The 24,952-nt window shown below is 34.8% G+C and overlaps 1 protein-coding gene across 13 annotated transcripts in view; it reads right to left on the bottom strand.

Moving 5' to 3' along the window:
- LOC125655651 (cyclin-dependent kinase 17-like) overlaps positions 1-24,952 on the bottom strand; it is a 64,989-nt gene that overhangs the window by 17,781 nt on the left and 22,256 nt on the right. For 3 of the 13 annotated variants that reach the window (XM_048886026.2, XM_056144098.1, XM_048886027.2), the window contains exons 4-5: positions 7,947-8,068; positions 7,525-7,602 (exon numbers count right to left, since the gene is read on the bottom strand). In XM_048886026.2, the coding sequence (XP_048741983.2) occupies positions 7,525-7,602; positions 7,947-8,068 (200 nt within the window). Of the gene's footprint in view, positions 1-2,908; positions 5,802-7,524; positions 7,603-7,946; positions 8,069-11,660; positions 12,088-12,142; positions 12,186-13,859; positions 13,973-16,074; positions 16,455-17,353; positions 17,372-18,183; positions 18,355-24,952 lie in introns of those variants that run through there. The other 10 variants (XR_008796881.1, XM_048886020.2, XM_056144095.1 and 7 more) reach the window with 9 other exon arrangements.

Here is a 24,952-nt window from a genome sequence, read left to right as displayed (position 1 = left end):
ATTGAGGGTAGAAGAAATATGTGTGTTATTGAGAGGAGAGGAAATGTTTGTGTTTTTGAGGCGAGAGGAAATGTGTGTGTTATTGAGAGGAAATGTGTGTGTGTTAGTGAAGGGAGAGGAAATGTGTGTGTGTTAGTGAAGGGAGAGGAAATGTGTGCTTTATTGAGGGGGGTGGAAATGTGTGCGTTATTGTGATGAAATGTGTGTTATTGAGGGGGTTGGAAATGTACATTATATAAATGGGAGGAAAGATGTGTGTCAAAGAGAGAGAATGATTTTAAGTAAATAGGTCAAATTTTTTAAATTGATTCTTGAATACCTCTGGAAGTAGTGGGTATTTTTTTTTTTTACATGAAATCTGGTGATAATCTAGATCGAATTATATGCAAGTCAAAGCTAGTCAGAATGTAGTGTAGATCTGCATCAAGGGTGCCCATGCAGACATGACACTTAAGTGTGACAAGATGTGACATCAAGTGTGCCCAGATGTGACAGTAAGTGTGCCCAGATGTGACAGTAAGGGTGCCCAGATGTGACAGTAAGTGTGCCCAGATGTGACAGTAAGGGTGCTCAGATGTAACATTGTGAGAATACAATCAGTTTTCTCTATCTTTATGGATGACTCTGTGGTCAATGTAGTTTTCATGCTTCACTAATCAAGGAAAGGGGAGAGGTGTGACGTACATTTAATTACTGTCCCGCAGAGGTAGGGACTTATTTGATTCATTCAGAAAACACAGAAATTGTACATGTCTTGCTAGTGAATCCTGAAGAATGCCTTCAAAGAAAATCCAATAAAATATATCATTATTCTCTGTTCCCTTCATTAACACACGCCTCCCCCCATAAAATCGGATGCATGATAGTTATATTTTACTGATTCATCAAAAATGACATATTACTTAAACTCGATTTTAAAAATAGATCTGTCAATTTGCATTGTCCAACTTGGTTCAAATCTAACACAGAGCTCATTACAGAGTATGCAGGTAATATAATTTTGTTTAAGTTTAATTGAAAAATATCCCATTTTTTTTCTTTCTGAATGTTTTATGTACATATCAGTATTTTCCAAGAATTTTGTTGTACATGCTTATATCGAATTATTTCAATAGAATTCTATGTTGATTGGTCAATACTTATAAAGAGTACCAGCTTCTTTCTCTGTAGGTAAACCCTTTACAATCTTTGTAGTGATCTTCCATACCAAGGTTTCTATGACACGGTTTTCTACTAATATCAGATACTTTAATAATATAAAAACTATAAAATCCTTCATTTTGTGGAGTTTGAATTTCTGTTGTTTTTACATGCTCTAGCTGTATATTCCCATAAACTCAAATCCTCAATAAAGAAAAACTAAACTACGCCGGCAATAAAAAATCCACTTCTCAACCACAAAACCCAAGTTCAAACAAACAAACTCTAAGTTTTCTCAAACCACGAAAATTTGACTCTAGGATTACAAACATGTGAAATTTCACAAGTCTCACATTTTCTTTAGCCCATCTCACACTTTCATATGCAGGTTAGAAATTCTCATGCTTTCCCAAGTTTTCATTTGGAAAAAAAAAATTGTCCATTCTCCATTGCATTAGACTGATGCTATAAACGTGCACCTTGTCGAACACCGTTAATCTTCAGAATATGAGTTTTTATCAGCATTGTAACAATCTCACCCCTAGACCTTCAAATCTCACCCTAAAATGAGCAAGATCCTAAGTGTATTTATATCAAGTATGGGACTGTAAAACTCTTCAGTACCTGGAAATAGTTTACTGGTTCATACATCAGGTCTCTGATTTCTATAGATTTCCTGGTTCATAAATGACCTCTATGATTTCTATAGATTTAATGGTTCACACATGACCTCTCTGATTTTGGCTCATACAAATTATTGACCTTTTTCTGATTAATCTAATAGATTTACAGGTTCATACATCAGGTCTCTGATTTCTATAGATTTACTGGTTCATAAATGACCTCTTGGATTTTGGTTCATACAACTGACTTTTCTGATTAATTTAATAGATTTACAGGTTCATACATGGCCTCCCTGATTCTTATGAGTAAAATATTAGGAGTGAACATGTAAAATAGTGTATTATTCACTATGTGGCATCGAATTCATTCATTATTGGGGGAAATTACATGTATATCGAATTTCATAGAAAATGTTAAAATCTTAGGTCAGAAATGGCTTTCGTCACACCTAGCCTAGTCCTTTAATTATGTAATACACTACTGATATCACACAACTCTTGACAAAACACAGAAATGCTGAAGAAAATGAAATGGTGTACAGCTCAGTCTGTGACATCATCACCAGGGAGCAGAAGTGAAGCCTTTACAACAGGGCATGTGATTACTGTTTGTTTTTGTTGTGTTGGGATAAATGGCATCCCCTACCAGCAGACAGCACAAAATACCACCTGTCACAACCACCTCTTCTCTAGCAATGCTGATGAGCTGTGTCATAAATAAAACCAGGAAACTTGTAGATACACTAAGGCTAATTATGTAATCCACGATCCACCACTAATTTCTTCTCACCGAGATTTGAATGGAGAGAAAAAAAATGGGGGAAAGTGCATGCAAACCATATACTGTGCTGGAATAAACAACAGACAAGTTCATTTTGAATGAACTTTTGCACACCTGGAATTCTTTCATTATAAGTATACACAATTCTATCTGATGCTTATGTTTGAAACCAAAAATCCTTCCACAGAATCTCCACACAAGAAGAACTTTCATTATCCATCCAACATTTCGCCTTTTTTTTTCTTTTAAAAAAAAATAATCATCAGTTTTCCTTTTGGGGGATTATTTTACACAGACACTATTGAAACCTTTTTTTGACTGAAATACATGACAACAGTGAACTCGTACCTTTATGGACTCGTACCTTTTGAATTATCTGTAAAGCAGCATCCTCGTCCGAGTCGATATCAGACCCAGACTCGTACCCTGTAGAAAAACACTGGACCAGCGAGTTCTTACGTGTTTTACTCGAGCTTCTGCTCCCAGGGAGGGAGTTCTTTTGAGAATTACTTGAGTTACTGCTCCCAGATTTCTGTGATGGAATCGGAATCTCTGATCGTCCGAGTCTCATACTGTACACAAATCTCATGAATCCTACGCTAGTAATATGGCATAATTCTAGAACCCATCTCAGTGAGAAATTCTCTAAGTCACTAAACAATGGGTTGCTCTCTTGTCTATTTTAGCGTCTATTTTAGCACTCTTTCTGACTTTATGGAACATGTGGAAAGAGTGTTTTGTATCAGAATTCAAACTCAAGAATAGCAAAATCTTGTCCAAGTTACAGAGCACATCCTTTCCATTTTCTTTAGTTTACAAATTCAAGATGTGGAATAAAGAACCCCAAAAGCTCTTCCAAAAAGCCACAGCCTCTCTGTATAACAAATTGGCACTTTCGATGAGTGTTTTTATAAATCGCAGTTTCCAAATTTCCTCTGCGGAGGAGAACTGATATTTAATTGTCTGAATTATCGGAGGTTACAGTGAGGGAACATCTTTTATGTAATCCATTGAGTTCATGTCTCATCACATTACTTCAGTGACAACATCTCTTCCCCCGAATACAAATGTCCCTTTGGAATTACTGGAAAGCAATGACAGGTGTTGTTGCCTTCACGATTACTTCACATTGATGGAATGGATTTTCTGTACACAATTAATTGTTTATACATTGGTGAGACGTAATACACGACTATGATGTCACAAAGGAGGATTTTCTTTGCAGCATTACAAATCCCCCAGCACGCAAGGAAGAGCAAAATGTGGCAAGCTTTCTACCTTGAAAATTTCTTTTAATATCAAAGGATACAGAAAATCTCTTCACATAGAGCTTTTCTAAAGCCAAATCAAAACAATCTCCTTTGTTTCGGAAATCAGAGGACCAGTTTCAGAAAGCTTCATTTAATGAAACAAAGCAGGTCTCCAAAATCTCTTAAGATGAGCATCAACAAGCACAGCTCCTGTACAACTCACCTGACAGAGCCACACAGGACCTCCGACTTATAGATCAGTTCCTGTGAGGGCTGTACCGACTAACTGACTGACAAACCTTAAGAAATATTGCACCGGTGATTCAAAACCTGTTAATGAAAGTTAGCACCATACAAAACACCATCCCTTCACCTCAATAGGATGATCAGCAGCAGACGTCAACTGCAGCACACGAATATTAATTGAGATATTGCAATGACCAGAGATTCACACGTTGTATGATAGTCTCACAGGTTCTTTTTTCCAATATACAATTAGCAGTTGTTCCCTGGCAAATGACAACCATATAAAGGAACTTAAACACAGACCTTTTTCTAACTGTTAAACATGTAGCATCCTAATAGGTTACAGTCCGGATGGAGTCTCGTTCAATTATTTCATTGATAGCTCGTTACTACCTTGCTCAAACTGTTGTAGAAAATGGAAAGAAAACTGCCATATTTGTTTTGTTTTAAAATGATTCAGAACAATTTCAGAAACAAATAAAGATATACACACTAAGTATTGTTGTTTAGATGTGTTTCGCTGAGAAATGGCCACAACATGAATGATCAATTCCTATTCCTTGTTGACGATTCTAGGAAGGCTGGGTCCCCCGATATAAGGCTGTTTTTTTTTACTTGTTGAATCCTCCTGACGACAGACAGTTGACCACTTAGAACTACTGTTAACTCTACAATCAATGATACACAATTTGTGAGCACAGTGTCCCAGGCTCCTTGATGAGGAGGCTGTGTACTAGCTTCCTGTTAATTGATGTATACCTGTATTTGACAGTTTCTTTATCAGAGAAATCTACGTCAAAGACTACACTGTCCTCACTGAAAACTCTGGTCACCTAACAATTAACATCAAAGTCCTCACTGAAAACTCTGGTCACCCAACAATTAACCTCTAAGTCCTCACTGAAAACTCTGGTCACCTAACAATTAACCTCGAAGTCCTCACTGAAAACTCTGGTCACCTATCACCTTAACAATTAACCTCAAAGTCCTAATCAATTCCTTTCCCATGTAGTAACGTTGTAAAATCTTTCTCTTCTTCAGCTAAACCTTGACGGTCAGATGGTACAGCAATAATACTCACAACTCCTGCCCACAGTTAGTAAGGTACTGCATTACATCACAGTACAACAGTCTTAACATTTTTGTGGTATACCAGTTTTACTGTTGTCGGTATTGAGTCCGAGGATGAAACTGATCCATTCTACAAAGGCAACACCCCGAGACACATCCAGGATCGAGACACACCCAGGATCGACACGTCTGATGTAACCAGTACCAAACTAAAATCACACGGTTACTTAAGACTCTGAGAAAACAATTTCCATTTTTTCTAAATCTTGCCTCCTGACTGTTCTAATAACCGTCTGATTGCCTGCACAATGAACAGTGTTAATGTGTCCTGACAGATTTAAAGCAGGTTTGTAGATTTTTTTTCTTTTCTCTGTACTTTAGAGAAAAATCAGGAGTCAGTATTAAATTTGGACAGAAATTTACAGCATGTGTCGAAGTTTTCCCCCAAATAACTTTCATGAATGAAACATCATCTGAAGGGTTTCTACAACAAGTAGAAATGGGCAATGTGTTTTTCAGATCAGCTGTTTGGTTAAACCTTTAGGATTGTGGCCTTGACTTATATAATTAACAGGTTAAACCTCTTGCCTCTCCATCAAGAGTTTATACAAAGAAGATAATTGTTTAACTTATGTGTCTTAATCCTGCAGGTTTACAGCACCCACCCTTCAAAGAAAACTGGGCAGCACAAATATCATTAGTGAATTACATGGTTTAACAACCTACCAACCATAACTAACTCCACCCTAAACTAACAGACAACTCATATGTACACCATTTTGTACCCACCCACACAAACATCTCAACATATCTCCACTCTCACCAAAATCTCCAACTTTATCAACATCTCCACCCTCACCAACATATTCACTCTCACCAACATCTCCACTCTCACCAACATCTCCACCCTCACCAACATCTCCACTCTCACCATCATCTCCACCCTCACCAACATCTCCACCCTCACCAACATCTCCACCCTCACCAACATCTCCACTCTCACCAACATCTCCACTCTCACCATCATCTCCACCCTCACCAACATCTCCACCCTCACCAACATCTCCACTCTCACCAACATCTCCACTCTCACCATCATCTCCACTCTCACCATCATCTCCACTCTCACCAACATATCTAGTCTCACCAACATATACACTCTAACACAAATCTCCACACTCATCATCTCCCCACCTCTCAATTCACCAAATACTTGAATAGTTCAAAAGTTACGACCAACACTAAAGTTGTGGACAGCTAGACCAAAAACAGTGTGCTCCAGATCTTTGCTCTCTGGACATAAAACTGTTAATCAGTTGAGTCAATCCTGTGGGGATCCGGGTTAGAATAGGTCCTCAGTACCCTCACCCCCAGGGATCCGGGTTAGAATAGGTCCTCAGTACCCCTTGCTTGTCGTAAGAGGCGACTAAATGAGGCGGTCCTTCGGATGAGATCGCAAAAACCGAGGTCCCGTGTCACAGCAGGTGTGGCATGATAAAGTTCCCTCCCTGCTCAATGGCCATAAGCGCAGAGCATAGGCCGAAATTTTGCAGCCCTTCACCGGCATTGGTGACGTCTCCATATGAGTGAAATATTCTCGAGAGGGACATTAAACAATATTTAATCAATCAGTTGAGTCAGACATGTACTATGTCAACACAGACACAAGTTTCACTCAAACTCGATTTCTTTGATGAGAATCCAATGATTTTGGATTTTTCGGTTTTCAAATACAATATGCAATACTTTTCTCTTCATAACCATGGACGATACCCTTGAATGTCTTTGTATCATTGTATTTACTTGTATTTACAACAACAACGAATCCCCCCAACACACCCATAAACCCTTTCCAGATATTTTATTTTATAGCAGGTATAGATAAAAGAACATATTTGATATCAAGATGAAAAGAAAGTGCTTGAATTCATCACTAGTTTCCATTGTAGTAGGAGGACTCTAACACACAGTGAACTTTCAGCAGACATTAATCACCCTCAGTGACAGGAAACCAAGCAATTTTTTCATGTCTTGGTATCTAAGTTTTACTCGATTTCATCATGTAGTATTTAACTTTTACTTTATTTCATCATGTAGAATTTAAGTTTTACTTGATTTCATCATGTAGTATTTAACTTTTACTTGATTTTATCATGAAGTATTTAAGTTTTACTTGACTTTATCATGTAGTATTCAAGTTTTACTTGACTTTATCATGTAGTATTAAAGTTTTACTTGATTTTATCACGTAGTATTTAAGTTTTACTTGATATCATCGTGTAAAAGTATATGATTTCACTATGCAGCATTTTACAAGTACTTGATTTCACCATGTAGTATTCAAATTTTACTTGACCAGGAAAATATTTCATTTCTCAAATAAGTATATACTGTGTAAGTAAACTGTACTTACATCACTTGTGGAGGGGCGTGGTCGATTGCGTAACTTGACCTGGGAAATGTAGTCGTGACGACTTTCAATTCCTGGTGACTGAAAAACATGATTCACAGAGTTTTAATGAATTTCTACACAGACTCCTGAAACAAACAATACGGTGTAATAAACACAGGAATACAAAGGTTTGCTTAAAAATCTATCCAGGAGGATAGGATATGATGTCACTGTGTAACACAAAGGTCAATTACCTATATCTAGTCAATGTGTAAAATGGAATAACATTTATATATATACATACAATACCTATATCATTACGTCATCGTACGTTACAGTCAGTTGTAATTCAAATGGTGACACGACATGTACCTGTACTTGATTGGAGTTCGTTGGGTAATTTGACAAATGATGTATAACATTTATGTACAGAACATACTTACTTCATTGGTTCGTCGAGGTCTATTGCGTAATTTGACGGGTGAGACAAAGTCCTCGCTAGAAGTTCCTGAGATATCTTCACTTTCGCCATCGGAGAGAATTCTGGGATTTTCATGCACAATCCCTACAAACACAACACAAAACACCACTTGATAACTTTTGTATAAGAACAAAAAACAGATCTATGCCAAAGATTTGAACTTCAGTTTTAGCCAATGTATGCAAAGAAACTTGCAAAAATCTTAAATCCTAAAACAATTAACTAAACAAAATTGGAATTTCACTGGTCACTTAAATTAGATGGGAGAGGGTTGATATTTAGTGAAGTTTCATATCTTGGAAAATTTAAAGTACAAATTATAATTAAACATAACAAAAACTAAGGGAAATAACTATAATCCCACAAAATCCCAACCTGTCGTCATAGTAACAGAAACTATAAGGGGAATTAATCCCATAGAATCCCAACCTGTCGTCATAGTAATAGAAACTAAGGGGAACTATTAATCCTAGATTCCTGACTGTTGTACCTCTTTAATCATATAAATATGACATCAGTTTTGCAGTGTTTGTTATCTATATAATTTTATTTTTAATGCGAGTGCCATTAAATTTATTCACTGAATGAGGAACACTGAGTTCATGCAAGCTCAATATTACATATACCACACTATTACATTAACAGATTGGGATCTTTCAAGATTTATAACGGTCATTCTACTCAATAAATATTAGATATACACACTATAACATTAACAGATTGGAATATATTTCAAGATTTTAATATAAAGGTCATTCTGTTTAATCAATATTATATTGATATAAACAATTTGGATCTTTCAAGATTTAAAACGATAAGTCTGTTGAATCAGTGATTAAGAGATATACACACCATCACATATTAACAGATTTGGGATCTTTAAGATTTGCATTGGTCATTCTGTTTAATCATTTCAAAATAGAGTGATCTGCCCCTGATTCCAGAATTCATATACAATAATTCCATTCCCGAATAGTTTATAAGGATTGAGATGCCAAGCAGAATGGATTTTCTGAATTTCTAATAATTAACAAATTTCTACCAAAAATTATTAGTTGATTATGATACCTGAATATATGTTACCTTCTACTATAAAGCTAAAAAAAATTCACAGGACTAAATTACTTGAATGACATAATTAATTATTACGAAAAATCTCACACAATTAATACCTGACTGGGTAGGTGATCCTGTGTAGGTGATAGAGGAAAACTATAAATATCATATGATGTATAAAACCTTTATATACAACCGTTACAGTAAAAAAAAAAAAAAAAACTACAGTTCTAACTGTATACAGTAAAAAAAAACAAAAAAAAACCTACAGTTCTAAACAAATCCAATAACTGTATACTGGTTATGTCAAATTTCTGCTTTCAATATATATGCACACATACAACTATCTGTGAGTTCTTTAATAAGGAAAAAAAAATGGAAATTTGAAATGATTAAATGATTAAATGGGTGCATGTATTTTGTTGCTAATGTAAGCTAGGGGTACATATGCAGTTTTGTAACAACCAATAACGATTGTAAGACTGTCAGCTGTGCATGTTCTCTTTATTATTAGGAATCTGGCTGACACACATTTACAACTGAAGATTGATCAATCATTATGATGGATTTTACCCTACATCAATCTTAATCTGCGAGTAAATGTATATTTTCAGTGGTTGCAGAGTTTGATACATGCATCATATGCATGATGTTTACAAACGCATGACCCAGATAAAGGATATTCACCCCCAGCTTTCTCCAGGCTTCTCAGTGCGGCAGGTCGCTGTGGCCCGGAATATCAATTTCTTGCATTATTCTAATGTCATCACAACCAAATACAAAATATAAATGCTGGGAAAAAATGCCCTCGGAATGTCTTGGCTTTTTAGTTATTTTAATCAACATTTTTTTCTCTTTAAGTGGACCCCCCTCCTTGGGGCCCCAGAAATGATAAAGAAGAGGAGTTGGGATGAAGCAAAAAAAATTTTTTGAAGCACATGTTTTCAGATTGGTTTTTATCTGAATCAAACAGTCAGCAAAGCAGGCACAACCTCTGGGTTTTATTAAATTACTGGACGCCATGGGGCACCTTACACTCCACGCTGAATGTCAGAGAAGTTAGTAGTAGTGGTTTTTTTGCTGTAAGATATTTGTGGTTTATAAAAAAAAAAAATTTCTTCACCTTTATATCACATTACAGCATAAAAAACTTCACAGAGTTTTTTGTCATGATCCCATCCAATGAAGTGAAAAACAGAATAACATTCGAGGAATGCCAAGACCAGAGCTATAAAATCAGAGGAAGAGTCAATATCATCTATATTGAACTTAGATATTCTAACGGTGACTTTAATCACATTATGGTTAATTTGACATCATTAGCAATCTAGCTTAATTAAAAAGGTTGACCAAGCTTCTTCAGTCAATCACGGTGACACATTCTGGGGGGAGGGGATTAATTCTATAACAGATGTATCAATGAAATTGGGTCAATTAACTGGTCAGGAGTACATTGTGATTACAGCCCTTCTCCATTATTGATACTCAATGTCATAAAACAATGTTCTCTCTCTTTCTCTGATTTCACCATAAGCAGATCTGAGCTGAACTGTCATCACCAGTGAGAACTTCCGTCCTGTTTAAGTTACAAGTTAATTATAATGTTACCATGCAGTTAAAACATTTTCTGCAGTTCACTAGACCATCTAACCAATCAATCTGTGATAATACTTGTTGTCTAAATCACAGAATATTTATTGAGAATTATAAAATGGCCTGGGGTAGGAAACGTCATGTATTAAATGCCTGTTATGTTTGAATAAAACACTGCCAGATGGACTGCCCTAGTAACACCATGCTGCCTTAATGAACCACCTAGTACTGTATTCCCCAATTCATTGAGAAAAACCAGAGATTGGCTAGCTAAAAATTTGCATGATTATGTATTATAATTCTACTTAGCCCCTTTAATCTTGTCACAGTTCTCCCACATTATTTTCTTAAATAATTCTACTTAGCCCTTTTAATCTTGTCACAATTCTCCCACATCATTTTCTTAAAGAGGCACAAAGTTACATTTACAGATTATTTCTAAAGCTTGAGACTAGGTCATCTACCTGACGTACATCATCACGGACATACGAAAATTTATACATCCTGAAACCTTCAAACTATAATTTTCGACGCTTTAAGATTATTCTTCATCACTTTAAACATAGTATTCAGGTTTTTTAACCATGGTTCAAATTTTTTTTTACTCCAGCTGAGGGAACAGTTAAAATTTGCGTAACCATATCCATCAAAATTTCCCTATAAAACCACCTTTATTTTTGTATTATTCACAAATTCAATGGAAAAAATTGAAATCCTTAAAAAGAATATTTTTATTGGCACATTTCATACATGTAGAAATGACCAATTTACATTATTGTTTGATCAAACCATAGAAATTCCCAGTCGTAAAAGCACAGCAAAATCCTACTTGATTTGATGCATCCAAAATCTTGGGTAGTTATACCCTAATTGACCTTAAATTATCCCATTCTAAGTACATGTATAATTATATAGATAACACTTAATGTACAATTCCATTCCAAGTCATTACTGATTAATTAATTAATAAGACTTACTATTACATTAAATCTGCATGCTGGTCTCTTCTCTGAGAACTATTACTTACCTAATCGAGCATTCCGAGGTAGCGTGGAACATTTTTGGTCCTTTTCTTCCTCCTTTACAGGAGACCTCCGCCTACCTACTTGATTGCCCCCCGACTGGTTCCCTTCTCGTCCCCACAGCCGCTGCTTGATACGGCTAATCCATGATAAAGACTGGCTCAGGGGCCGTTTTTTGTCCAACTTTTGTAAATTAATCACTTTCCGGTGATGCTGACAAGAATTGTTCGCCAGGTTATTGTCAAAGTGACGCTGTAGTGCTTTCACGTTCATGTTTCAGCAAGTCCCAAGTCACTTAAGAAGAATATGTTGATTGAGCAAACAATCCCATGTTGTCCGTAATCCTTCCTACGTAGCATAAAATTGACATCATCTATCTCAAATAATCTCCCCCTCTCTGTCTAAATCAACAGTATTCTCGTGTTTCTAGAACTGTAAAGAATAGTTATGAGCAGTGATTGCCTTATGAAGCCAATAAGTCATTTACCCCAGTATATAAATGAAGTCCTTTAATGCTGTTTTTTTTTTCTTCTTTCTTCAGAGAAATAAAGAATGAAGACAAATAAACAGAAATGACTCTCAGAAAGAAATAATACAATTTTAAGAGCAGTGAACTTCAGGAGAAAAATAATGACCTGGTAAATCAATATTTTTGTTTAACTCGATTACAGCATAGATTAAAACATTCTCAGGAGTGACAATCAAACATTTAACATTAACAGTACCATCCCCAGCAGTCTTTGACAATTTTAAATCTTATTTCTGATAATAAAAAAAAATTTCAAATGAAAATATTTCAAAATATGTAAGTTGGATGACAAGATGATGGAATATTACTACAGTTCTTTAGACTGCACACAGAGCTGATCAATGGGAGTTTTGTCAGAAGGAATGCTATTATTACATTAATGTACTCAGAGGAAGAGATTCACTCTACAATGACAGATTCAACAGAGGCTCCAGGCTTAACTGCCCCACCTCACTAAACCATCCATCAGATAAGAGACTAATCCTACAAAATTAAGACTCAAACCTTTAACCCCCATCAAACAATCACCAGACAAAGACGCCGACCTTTAACCCCCATCAAACAATCACCAGACAAAGACTCCGACCTTTAACCCCCATCAAACAATCACCAGACTGAGACTGGGATCCGACCTTTAACCCCCATCAAACAATCACCAGATTGATCACTCCACCTAACCCTAACCCTAACCAACCTTTAACTCCAAGCAAGCAATCACCAGACTCAGAGACTCGGACCTCAAATCCAAACAAACTATCAAAACATTTAAAAACTGACCCGGCTTAAATTTCTCAAAACAAAAAAAAAACCTTGGAGTTAAGTCTGAGATTTTACTCAAATTTTGATCATCTAAAAGAAAGCTTAAGTTTGAGATTTTTTGGAGTTTTCCAAACCTTAAACCTAACCAATATAAGACCCGGCCTTAAAGGGACTGGTTCACGATTTTTGATAGAAATATTTTTCATTTTCGATGTTAAACATTAAAAATATAACTCATTTAATGTTGACTGCCAAAATTTTGACCTTCTGAATGCAAGAATAAAAGCAATATTTTAGCCTTAAATCTGTGTTATGTAAACAAAGACTCGAGTCTTTTAATGTATACAAACAAAGAAGTGAAATATTGATTTTGTAATATAAAGCATCTTAATTTTGCATAGTCACAAATTTTAACTTTTAGATGACATATTTTACCCCAGAAAATGCTTGAAATGTGAAAGATATGATAAACTTAGATCGATATCCATTTCTTTTGAAAATTTCGTAAACTGCAATAACATATCGCAATCTTTGTTTCCAAAACAAATAATAAACTCTCTAAAATGAGCTTCTGTGATAATGTATAACCATATTTTTTATGTGAAATGTTTTAAACATATTAGACAGTAGATTTTGATCATTAAAAGTGAAAAAGAAAATTTTGGGCCAAATCGTGAATCAGTCCCTTTAAACCAAATAAATCAAACCATATAAAAGAAATCAACAATATGAATAAAAACACAAACAAACACAACTCCAAATGTATCCAAATACCATGAGAACCAGGAAGACTAATGGCAGTGCACGCCCCTTTGATAAACAAAATAATTATTGGTATCATTTTCTTCCTCTAAATCATTTCTATCAGGTCCTAAAAACTAAAGATGACAGTTTGAGATTGAAACTTTAAATTTACCTTATTTAATTCAGAAAATGTAGTTTCAGTAGAAAAGTCATTGGCCATGCAAACGGTCAACTGACAAGCAGGCCCACACCAGGTCAACTGGTTAGGCAACAAGGAATATACTAAAGATACTTATTTTTTCTGTTTTTATTTTGACAGGAAGTCAGTTATTATGATGGTGTGCTATTCCTCCTTGAGATTTTTTTTTTGCAAGTCAAAGGTTCCGCATTTGGATACGCAACTTGTCTAATTCATTTCCGTCAGTCATTTGTTTAACTGTACAAAGTCTGACAATAAAATAGCATCATCAACAAAATATATTTTCTAATAAACTACCAGCATCCCTACACACAACTCGTAGCATTCAAATCTGAAATGATAGAGATTATATGATAAAACATATCAATGATTCTTCATTACAGTAGGTTGGGAGCGACCTTGACCCACATTCTACACTCACAGCAGTTTCTATATATAATCACTGGCCTTATGCCCTCCGATACTGTTTATCATATAAAACACCGATTAATTTTCATCCTGTGTATCTTCTAGGTTTCCTTTACATCATGAACTACAATACTCCGATACAGGAAGTAAAAATGCAGCTATGCATGCTTGCTTAAGTGTTTTTAATATGCTGTTTGAATACAAGTTTTACATTTTAAAAATCCTGCTGTGCTAAATAATGGAAACGATACACTCATAGTGGTACATAAAGCAAAACTTTCTCATTAAATTTTTCTTTAATAGACTTTGACTTCACTAATTTTTTTCTAAAGTGACCTTGACTTTGGCAAAATGAATCTGGTTCTGGATCATGACATGATATATTACCGTATCAGATAAAAAAAAAACTCACTGCAGTATTAAGATGTTCACTACGACAAAAAAATAAATTTCCATTTTAAAATCACTTCAGTTTCCTGGATCTATGACCTTGAAAGGTCAATTTTGCTTGACCTATGCATGGCACTCAAGGTCGAAACAGAGCAATTTTTATCACACCAAAGCCTACCATTACATATGTGACCTTTGATTTCAAAGTCATATCTGAAACACTTCTGGGTGCTTGGCATAGGTACAAGCACTACCTACATGGTAAGTTTGATGTGGCACCGAGATTGTGAGTTGAAAACAGGACCTCAATCCCCATTGTGAAGTGAACACCTTACCCACTAGACAATCGTGACCAATATCCATCACAAAGTGATAATCACCAGATAATCGAGATCAATACTCGTCACAAAGTGAACACCTTACCCACCAGATAATCGAGATCAATACTCATCACAAAGTGAACAACTTACCCACCAGATAATCAAGATTGATACCCATCACAAAGTGAACAACTTCCCACCACATAATCGAGATCAATGCTCGTCACAAAGTGAACACCTTACCCACCAGATAATCGAGATTGATACCCATCACATAGTGAACAACTTACCCACCAGATAATCGAGATCGATACTCGTCACAAAGTGAACAACTTACCCACCAGATAATCGAGATCGATACTCGTCACAAAGTGATAATCACCAGATAATCGAGATCGATACTCATCACAAAGTGAACAACTTACCCACCAGATAATCGAGATCCATACCCATCACACAGTGAACACCTTAACCATTACATAATCTGGTATTAATACATGAATGTCAACCATCTTTGGTGAAAAACAAGAATATCTATTCAAATTCATTGTGGTATTTTTTTTTTTTTTTTTTTGCGATTGATAATTTGGCTTTCAATGTCTCGGTTTTGAATCTATATATTGACAAATAATGACTTTTGACCTGTTCTTGTGGACAGAAGGAGCAGACATACAGAAGGAAAAGATGATTTTTATTATGGACTTCAAACTTTGCTTGCAGGAGATTTTTACAGAATCAGCTCGGCTAAGAATAAAACAAAATAGAAAATGCATCGTTTATCCTTGAAAAGGGGTATAGGTTTTCTTTATCTAAGATTTCATAGTGTTATTGATGTACATTTTCATTAAATAATACAGACAGAAAATGTTCAAAGTTTACAATATGCATTTCATTGCATCAAAATACAAAGTTATCTGCCCCTTTTGTATAATTTGAAGAAACATCGCACATCATTGCACAATTATCACACAAGGGTCATATACCACAAAAAACACTTCTATTTGAAATACTTCAACCTTTCAGGGAAAACAAATTATCAAAAATATTAGCCCATATATACCCCTACTTACTTTTCTCTCTTGACCATGCAGTGACCACACAAATCTTTGCTTCCTGTTACTGCATCATAACAAATCACACTAACATCACATGAAAAACTCTCCCCAGACCAAACACAGACCCCTAGAGGAGTACTACTTGAAATCCTTTTAATATTTGCCAGATCTCCATGTTTAGCTATTAGTATGTTTTCCTCATGAACTAATAACAACTATGAACTGTACAGGACTAACTTCCGGAAAAATAAACAAGAGTTTATGTTCCACATTCGTAATCTGTTACGCCTACAAGCCTCGATAACGTTCCAACTCGGTAATAAAAATAAATGAAATGAAATAAGATGAAAAGAAAATGTAAAGAAAATGAAAAATTAAGAAATGCATTTGTATACATGATAACAGAAGAAAAGTGTTGCCCAGCTGAACCTCTGGAATATCACAGCCTGCTAATTTTTGTGTCCAGCTGAATTTTTTTAAACCTGTAGCTGACTAGGAATAAGTGTCACAACCTGCTAATTTTTGTGTCCAGCTGAATTTTTTTTTAAACCTCTAGCTGACTAGGATATCACTGCCTGCTAATTTCGGTCCTTGTCACAGATAGTGCTTAACCATAAGAATAAAAGCCAATGGGAAATTACATTATAAAATATTAGCACAGAGTCAGCAAAGGAAATTGTCCTGAAATCAAATTCCGTGACTTTCTCCAACAAAAAACATTTCGTTAAATACAAAATATCTTATCAGGAAAAAACCCCACTGAAAACGAGACTAAAAAAGAATCATTATTTCCAAACACTCACAGGTTCATCCAGAAGGTCATTTCCTTTTTAAAGCAAATATTGAACAACAATAAACTAAACCTTATAATCCACCACACAATATTTACGAGGATAATCAAATTATCAATAACAATTTCTAACTGTCGATGCCTTCTGCCCAACCCTTATTATTAGTTTCATAATAAAAAAAATTTGTTTGAATAACTAACTCTAGAGGGTTTCATGTGACCAATAATCAGAAATATCGCATATAGCCCACATCTGCAGTGCCCTTCTCCTTCGTGGAAACATTCTGAACTATCAGAGCGGGCACCATGCCTTACACTAATAAATGTGGACAAGCAAACACACACTCAATAATAAACTTCATACTTGATGCAAAGTGGTAGCTAGCAATGAAACCGAGAAATTGGAAAATCAGATCTAATCAATTCCATGAGCAAATTCAGTTTGATAAATAGAGAGAGATGAGAGAGAGAAAAGAGAGAAGAGAATAATTTTCCAAACCTTACCTTTTCTTCATTAAAATCCTACCAATAATTTGAAATGACACATCATTATGCCAATTCACAACATGATTGGACTGCTAATCACCAAATGAACAGAGCTGAGCGTTCCATCTGACACAGTAAATATAATAAAATACCAATAAATACAGAAATTACACATACAAAATCCCCACTCGAACAAATTTTGCAATATAATCCTCCAATCACCATCCAATCTTTGAGTACAAGTTGATTAGCTCTGATGCACTGAAGGAGTTGTTCAGGATTTGGTGCTGTTCACGATTTAGTGTTGTTTTATGATATCAAGCCTTAAGTGTGCCATGAAATATACTTATCAAGAAGACTTCATATCAGAGAACATACTTTACGAATATCAAATATAACCACACAAGTGAGTTCGACACACTTAATTCATATTCTACGAGTTCAGGTTGATCTTGGGGGTATCACCAGTGATGAAATGAGAACTAGACTGGCTCCAGTTCCCATCTAAAAAACCTGTGTAAAATTATCAAAACGGTACAAAAACTTCTGACATAATCTCCCAAAGTCAGCAGCCCTCATTTACTTCATCAACTTCATGCCGATTTTTGGGTGCATTTCATATTTCTGAAAGGTGCAATCCAACTGACTGCGTCGTCTCCAAAGTTTAGTTTTCAGTTTTGTTTCATTTATATATAACATTCAAATTTCTTGCAATTACTTAAAAAAAAAAAAAGGAAAGAGGGAAGTGCCTGTAATGACTGATACATATTTCACACATTACAATAATTGTTTGCACCTCTTTACACATGCAAACTACCTCTTAAATTGTCCCTGAAAAGACACATTACCAAGTCACAGTATCACACCACTAGCCAGGGGCTTCACACTCAAACAGCTGAAGAAAGCATTAGTCCAGGTAAAACACTCCTACAGAGCGGACTTCCTCGTACCTGAGGGAGCAGCTTCTGATTTTACCATTACTAGAAAACTCTGCTCTAAACACCTTGCCATCACCATGACGACTACTTTCAATCAAAGTCAAAAAGAGGAAGTCCAGGTCATGATGAAGCTTGAAAACTCTGCTGGCTGCAGGTGATCCAGTAATTCACCAACAAATTAAACATCTAGGGCACCACCTCAACATCTGGCATAAAGTAAAAGTTAGGCTAGGTGAAAGAGCAGGCTCCGCAGCTTTAGATATCAGTGTGCGATAATTCTCAGTTATACAGACATAATCCTAGTAATCTATAGACATTATTAGATATACAGACATAATCCTAGTAATCTGTAGACATTACTAGATATATAGACATAATCCTAGTAATGCAAGGTGAAGATAACGAACAGTGATCAATCTCATAACTCCTACAAGCAATACAAAATAGATAGTTGGGCAAACACGGACCCCTGGACACACCAGAGGTGGGATCAGGTGCCCAAGAGGAGTAAGCATCCCCCGCTGACCGGTCACACCCGTCGTGAGCCCCATATCCTGACCAGGCAAACGGAGTCATCCGCAGTCAAAATCAGTGCACCAAGAACGGCTCAACAATCGGTATGAAACACGTCAGACAGCACCTGACCCAATGCGAGGTTGTATTGACGAACTAGATCGCTATAACGACCATAGAACTTGTGAAATGCCGACCCCAACCGAGACTGTCGAAATCCCTGCACCATCAACTCGTTTGTCAGTAGCTTACCCCGATTTAAAAACTGACCATACCCAGAACAAGCTCTTGCATATCGAATCAGTTGAGATATATAAACACCATATGCAGGTGATAATGGAATATTGCTACATAAATGTGGGAAGTTGACGATGGAGAAGCTGAAATCATCCCGTTTGTCATACAGTTGAGTTGTTAGTTTGCCGTTAATGTCTACTTTCAATAAAATATCTAAGTATCAAGCAGAAGTGGACGACTCTGTGGTGTCCTTTATTTCGAGCTCACAGGGATATATCAAATCGACATATGAATGAAAGCTATCATTGTTAATAGACAAAACGTCATCGATATATCTAAAAGTCGAATTGAAGGTCACAGAAAAAGATTTTTTCTTCTCACGTAGAAGTTTTTGAATAAATTCTGCTTCATATGAATATAAAAACAGGTCAGCTAACAAAGGAGCACAATTCGTGCCCAAGGGAATTCCAACAGACTGTTGGAAGACCTGATCACCAAAGACCACGAAGATATTGTTAATGAGGAACTCTAGCATATTTTTTATTTCAACTTCAGAGTACTTGTGCGTGGAATCAGAGTGGTGTTTAACAAAGTAAGTTTTTGAATGACTGATCACTAGATATGAATATTTCCGTTTTCCGTTTTTGTTGAAGAAGCAACTGTCTATGATGTCAAAAATTCTAGTCTTTAATTTATCGTGAGGAATGGTCGTGTATAGTGTTGAAAAGTCATAGGTTTTAATGCTATTGATTTGGGAAAAATTCTGTGATTTCAAGTTTACTAAAAGTTCTTTAGAATTTTTTAGAATCCACATTTGATTAACATCACTTCTGGCATATGTAGTCCTAGTAATCTGTAGACATTATTAGATATATAGACATAATCCTAGTAATCTGTAGTCATTACTAGATATATAGACATAATCTGTAGACATTATTAGATATATAGACATAATCTGTAGACATTACTAGATATATATATAATCTGTAGACATTACTAGATGTATATATAATCTGTAGACATTACTAGTTGTATAGACATCATCTGTATAGTCATTACTAGATATATATAGACATAATCTGTATAGTCATTACTAGATATATATAGACATAATCTGTAGACATTACTAGATATATAGACATAATCTGTAGACATTACTAGATGTATATAGACATAATCTGTAGACATTACTAGCTATATAGACATAATCTGTAGACATTACTAGATATATAGACATCATCTGTAGACATTACTAGATATATAGACATCATCTGTATAGTCATTACTAGATATATAGAGACATAATCTGTAGACATTACTAGATATATATACATAATCTGTAGACATTACTAGATAAATAGACATAATCTGTAGACATTACTAGATGTATAGACATCATCTGTATAGTCATTACTAGATATATATAGACATAATCTGTAGACATTACTAGATGTATATAGACATAATCTGTAGACATTACTAGATGTATATAGACATAATCTGTAGACATTACTAGATATATAGACATAATCTGTAGACATTACTAGATATATATACATAATCTGTAGACATTACTAGATATATAGACATAATCTGTAGACATTACTAGATGTATAGACATCATTTGTATAGTTATTACTAGATATATATATACACATAATCTGTAGACATTACTAGATATATAGACATAATCTGTATAGACATTACTAGATGTATAGACATCATCTGTAGACATTACTAGATATATATAGACATAATCTGTAGACATTACTAGATATATACACATAATCTGTAGACATTACTAGATATATAGACATCATCTGTAGACATTACTAGATATATAGACATAATCTGTAGACATTACTAGATGTATAGACATCATCTATATAGTCATTACTAGATATATATAGACATAATCTGTATAGACATTACTAGATATATAGACATAATCTGTAGACATTACTAGATGTATATAGATATAATCTGTAGACATTACTAGATGTATAGACATAATCTGTAGACATTACTAGATATATAGATATAATCTGTAGACATTGCTAGATGTATAGACATAATCTGTAGACATTATTAGATATATAGACATAATCTGTAGACATTACTAGATGTTTAGACATAATCTGTAGACATTACTAGATATATAGACATAATCTGTAGACATTACTAGCTATATAGACATAATCTGTAGACATTACTAGATGTATAGACATCATCTATATAGTCATTACTAGATATATATAGACATAATCTGTAGACATTACTAGATGTATATAGACATAATCTGTAGACATTACTAGATGTATAGACATAATCTGTAGACATTACTAGATGTATAGACATAATCTGTAGACATTACTTGATGTATAGACATAATCTGTAGACATTACTCGATGTATAGACATAATCTGTAGACATTACTAGATGTATATAGATATAATCTGTAGACATTACTAGATATATAGACATAATCTGTAGACATTACTCGATGTATAGACATAATCTGTAGACATTACTAGATGTATAGACATCATCTATATAGTCATTACTAGATATATATAGACATAATCTGTAGACATTACTAGATGTATATAGACATAATCTGTAGACATTACTAGATGTATAGACATAATCTGTAGACATTACTAGATGTATAGACATAATCTGTAGACATTACTTGATGTATAGACATAATCTGTAGACATTACTCGATGTATAGACATAATCTGTAGACATTACTAGATGTATATAGATATAATCTGTAGACATTACTAGATATATAGACATAATCTGTAGACATTACTCGATGTATAGACATAATCTGTAGACATTACTAGATGTATATAGATATAATCTGTAGACATTACTAGATGTATAGACATAATCTGTAGACATTACTTGATGTATAGACATAATCTGTAGACATTACTTGATGTATATACATAATCTGTAGACATTACTTGATGTATAGACATAATCTGTAGACATTACTAGATGTATAGACATAATCTGTAGACATTACTCGATGTATAGACATAATCTGTAGACATTACTCGATGTATAGACATAATCTGTAGACATTACTAGATGTATAGACATAATCTGTAGACATTACTCGATGTATAGACATAATCTGTAGACATTACTCGATGTATAGACATAATCTGTAGACATTACTCGATGTATATAGATATAATCTGTAGACCTTACTAGATATATAGACATAATCTGTAGACATTACTAGATGTATAGATATAGTAACTCTACTGTATGGTTTACTTGATGGGTCTGAATACTACGAGCTTGAAATGAACACGCTGTGTTTACTCTCAGTCTTGCCATATGTTTCCTCATTCATGCAACTAATTTAGCCTTTTCTGATCTGCAGTACGTGCAAATACATAAGAATTTTGAGGTACTTCAATCTTAATAACGACAACATGAAGAAAATGAGATGGGTCACTCCATTCATTTGAACCACAAAAATGAAATCGCATTTTTCTAGAATGTTACTGCACATGCCTGTACTTTGCGGGTCAGTGAGTGCAGTGTGATGGTTCCATTCCGTGTTTTACAGCCCGCCGTTCTTTGTGAATGGAGCTCTCTGAGCAGATTACTCAGTCTGACCCTGATAACACACCAGATGCAGAATCAACAGGAAGTGATAAGGTAATCATCAAATTCAATCTAAGGGGCACCCCACAGGGGCACAACAACTGTCCAGGGAATCCACAAATTAACACCCAACATGGGGGGGGGGGGGGGGGATCCCTGGGTCATTCTGTCTCCTTATATACATATACTACTGAGACAGAAGTTAAGATGTCTGCAACTCTATAAGAAAATGACCTCTACATAAGAATGCTCATTACCGACAATTAAAAAGAGTTCTTAATCAAAAGTAAATATTTTTGCCAGAGGGTCATCTTTACAGCCAGCAATTATCTTTCACATGGAAATGAATGATTCTAAATACAAAGATGCAACGAGTATTCAAAAAATTAGTCCACACTTAAAAATCAGTCAAAACTGACCCAGCTGTATCAATCAAGATTTTGAACACTTTTAATCTTGACATTCCCTGAGAATTTTCAGAGGAGTAAGAAACAGAGAGTGACTGAGTCTGTGGGTCTTCAGGATTTGACGTTAGGCTGAGTCAACAAGAGATATCACACAACCTTATTTCATCAGGGGGTCAACGTTCCTTTAAAATTCACATCATCCAGAGACTGGAGGGAGACAACTCTTACTCCAGAAAACCATTGATCCACAGCAAGAGTTATCTTTCCTACTTGTTAAATGGTTTTTGCATAAGGAAGAACACATCACAATTTTCTAAAATTTGTGGAGCACATGTACAAACACTGATACAATGATTTTATGAACACAGTTTTCTATTGCTTCACTGTTAAAATATACTTCACAGAAAATTTTCTATTGCAAGTCTAATTTGAATGGCTGTATTTAATACTGAGTCAGTCAGTTTTAAAATGAACAACTGTTTTATTGTCAAGGTTTCCAAAACTTTTGTCAAGAATGTCCTCAAAAGAGAAATTCTTACAATAAAGGAATGTAAGTACTTTCAAGTGTTTTATATAGTTCTTATTCTATAAACATTGATGAATATACATGTCCTCACATCAGATTCATTATGAATTGTAAAAATAATTTGTGATATGGATATAGTGAATCACAGATATAGTGAATCACGGATATAATGAATTACAGATAATAATGAAGTAAATGAACAGGACCCCAGGGATTTACTGTAACTGAGTTTCACTGTATGTCACTCAGTGTAACAAACAATAAAATCAAAATTGTACTCTTTTCACATCAAATTACATTGTCTATCTTGTTTAAACAAGGGATTAAAGCCTGGCAAACTGTAGATTGTGCAATCTAGTCCCACAGGGGGTGTAATAAATATCCAATGCATTTCTTTTCTGGTATATAATAAAATAGATATTTATGATCAGACTAGGGTAAGTGTCCATGAATTCCTTTATTCTCATCTTGTGGAGTCATTTGTGATTCAAGTTTGATGAAATAAACGGCATTAATTGCAGAACAAATAAATTTGCTGATATGTGTATGTAGTTGATGTTTCTATTATCAGAAAGTCAATTGTTTGTTTGTTAGATATTAAGCTATATATTTCATTGTATCATATCACATCATATGATAAAAATAAAACTACCATGCAATCTGTCAGAGATTTAAAAGTGCTAATATTAAAACTGCACCTTAATCAGCTTCTTGAGAGAGATAATTGAAAAGAAATTCAGACCTGTACTTTAAAAGCTTCCTGAGTGAAATGATAAAGAGTTGTTTTTTTTCTTTCTTTCTTTTGGGCAAGAAGTGTAAATGAGTTCACGTGATTTTAATTTTTGCACGGTGGGCAATATGGATGCACAAACAAGAAAAATTTCTGAGAACAATTGATACTGTTACTAAAAACGCAGAAAACAGAAATATCTCAAGATCTCAATCAACTTAAGTTCATAACCTCATGAAATTAACCACAGCAAATTAAGCAAAAACCTTGAACATATAATCTACTTCAACTCTGTTTAGGAGCTCGGAATACATCATTTCTATGTCATTTTCATATTTCTACAGAATTTCTAAGTCAATCTGGGTTTTTTACCCCATTACCCCCTATTCACATTAAATTCACAGATTTGATATCAAAACTTCTGATTTTAAAGTGCAATACTTCGCAACCAAGAATGTCAACAATATGCGACTCATTTTCAGAAATTATAAGATAAATACCCAACTTCAGACGCAAGTCTACTTTTGTTACGAGAAGAAAATTTCATGTGTAACGTAATGCTGAGTTACAAATATCTATAGACTTCCAGTGAAGAGAGACAAATTAACAAAAAAACAAATTAACGAAAATGAGCAG

The sequence above is a fragment of the Ostrea edulis genome, chromosome 7 (assembly GCF_947568905.1).
Source record: "Ostrea edulis chromosome 7, xbOstEdul1.1, whole genome shotgun sequence".
NCBI classification, from domain to species: Eukaryota; Metazoa; Mollusca; class Bivalvia; order Ostreida; family Ostreidae; genus Ostrea; species Ostrea edulis.
Note: the sequence above shows the minus strand (reverse complement) of the source record. Positions and strands in the feature narration are given on the sequence as shown.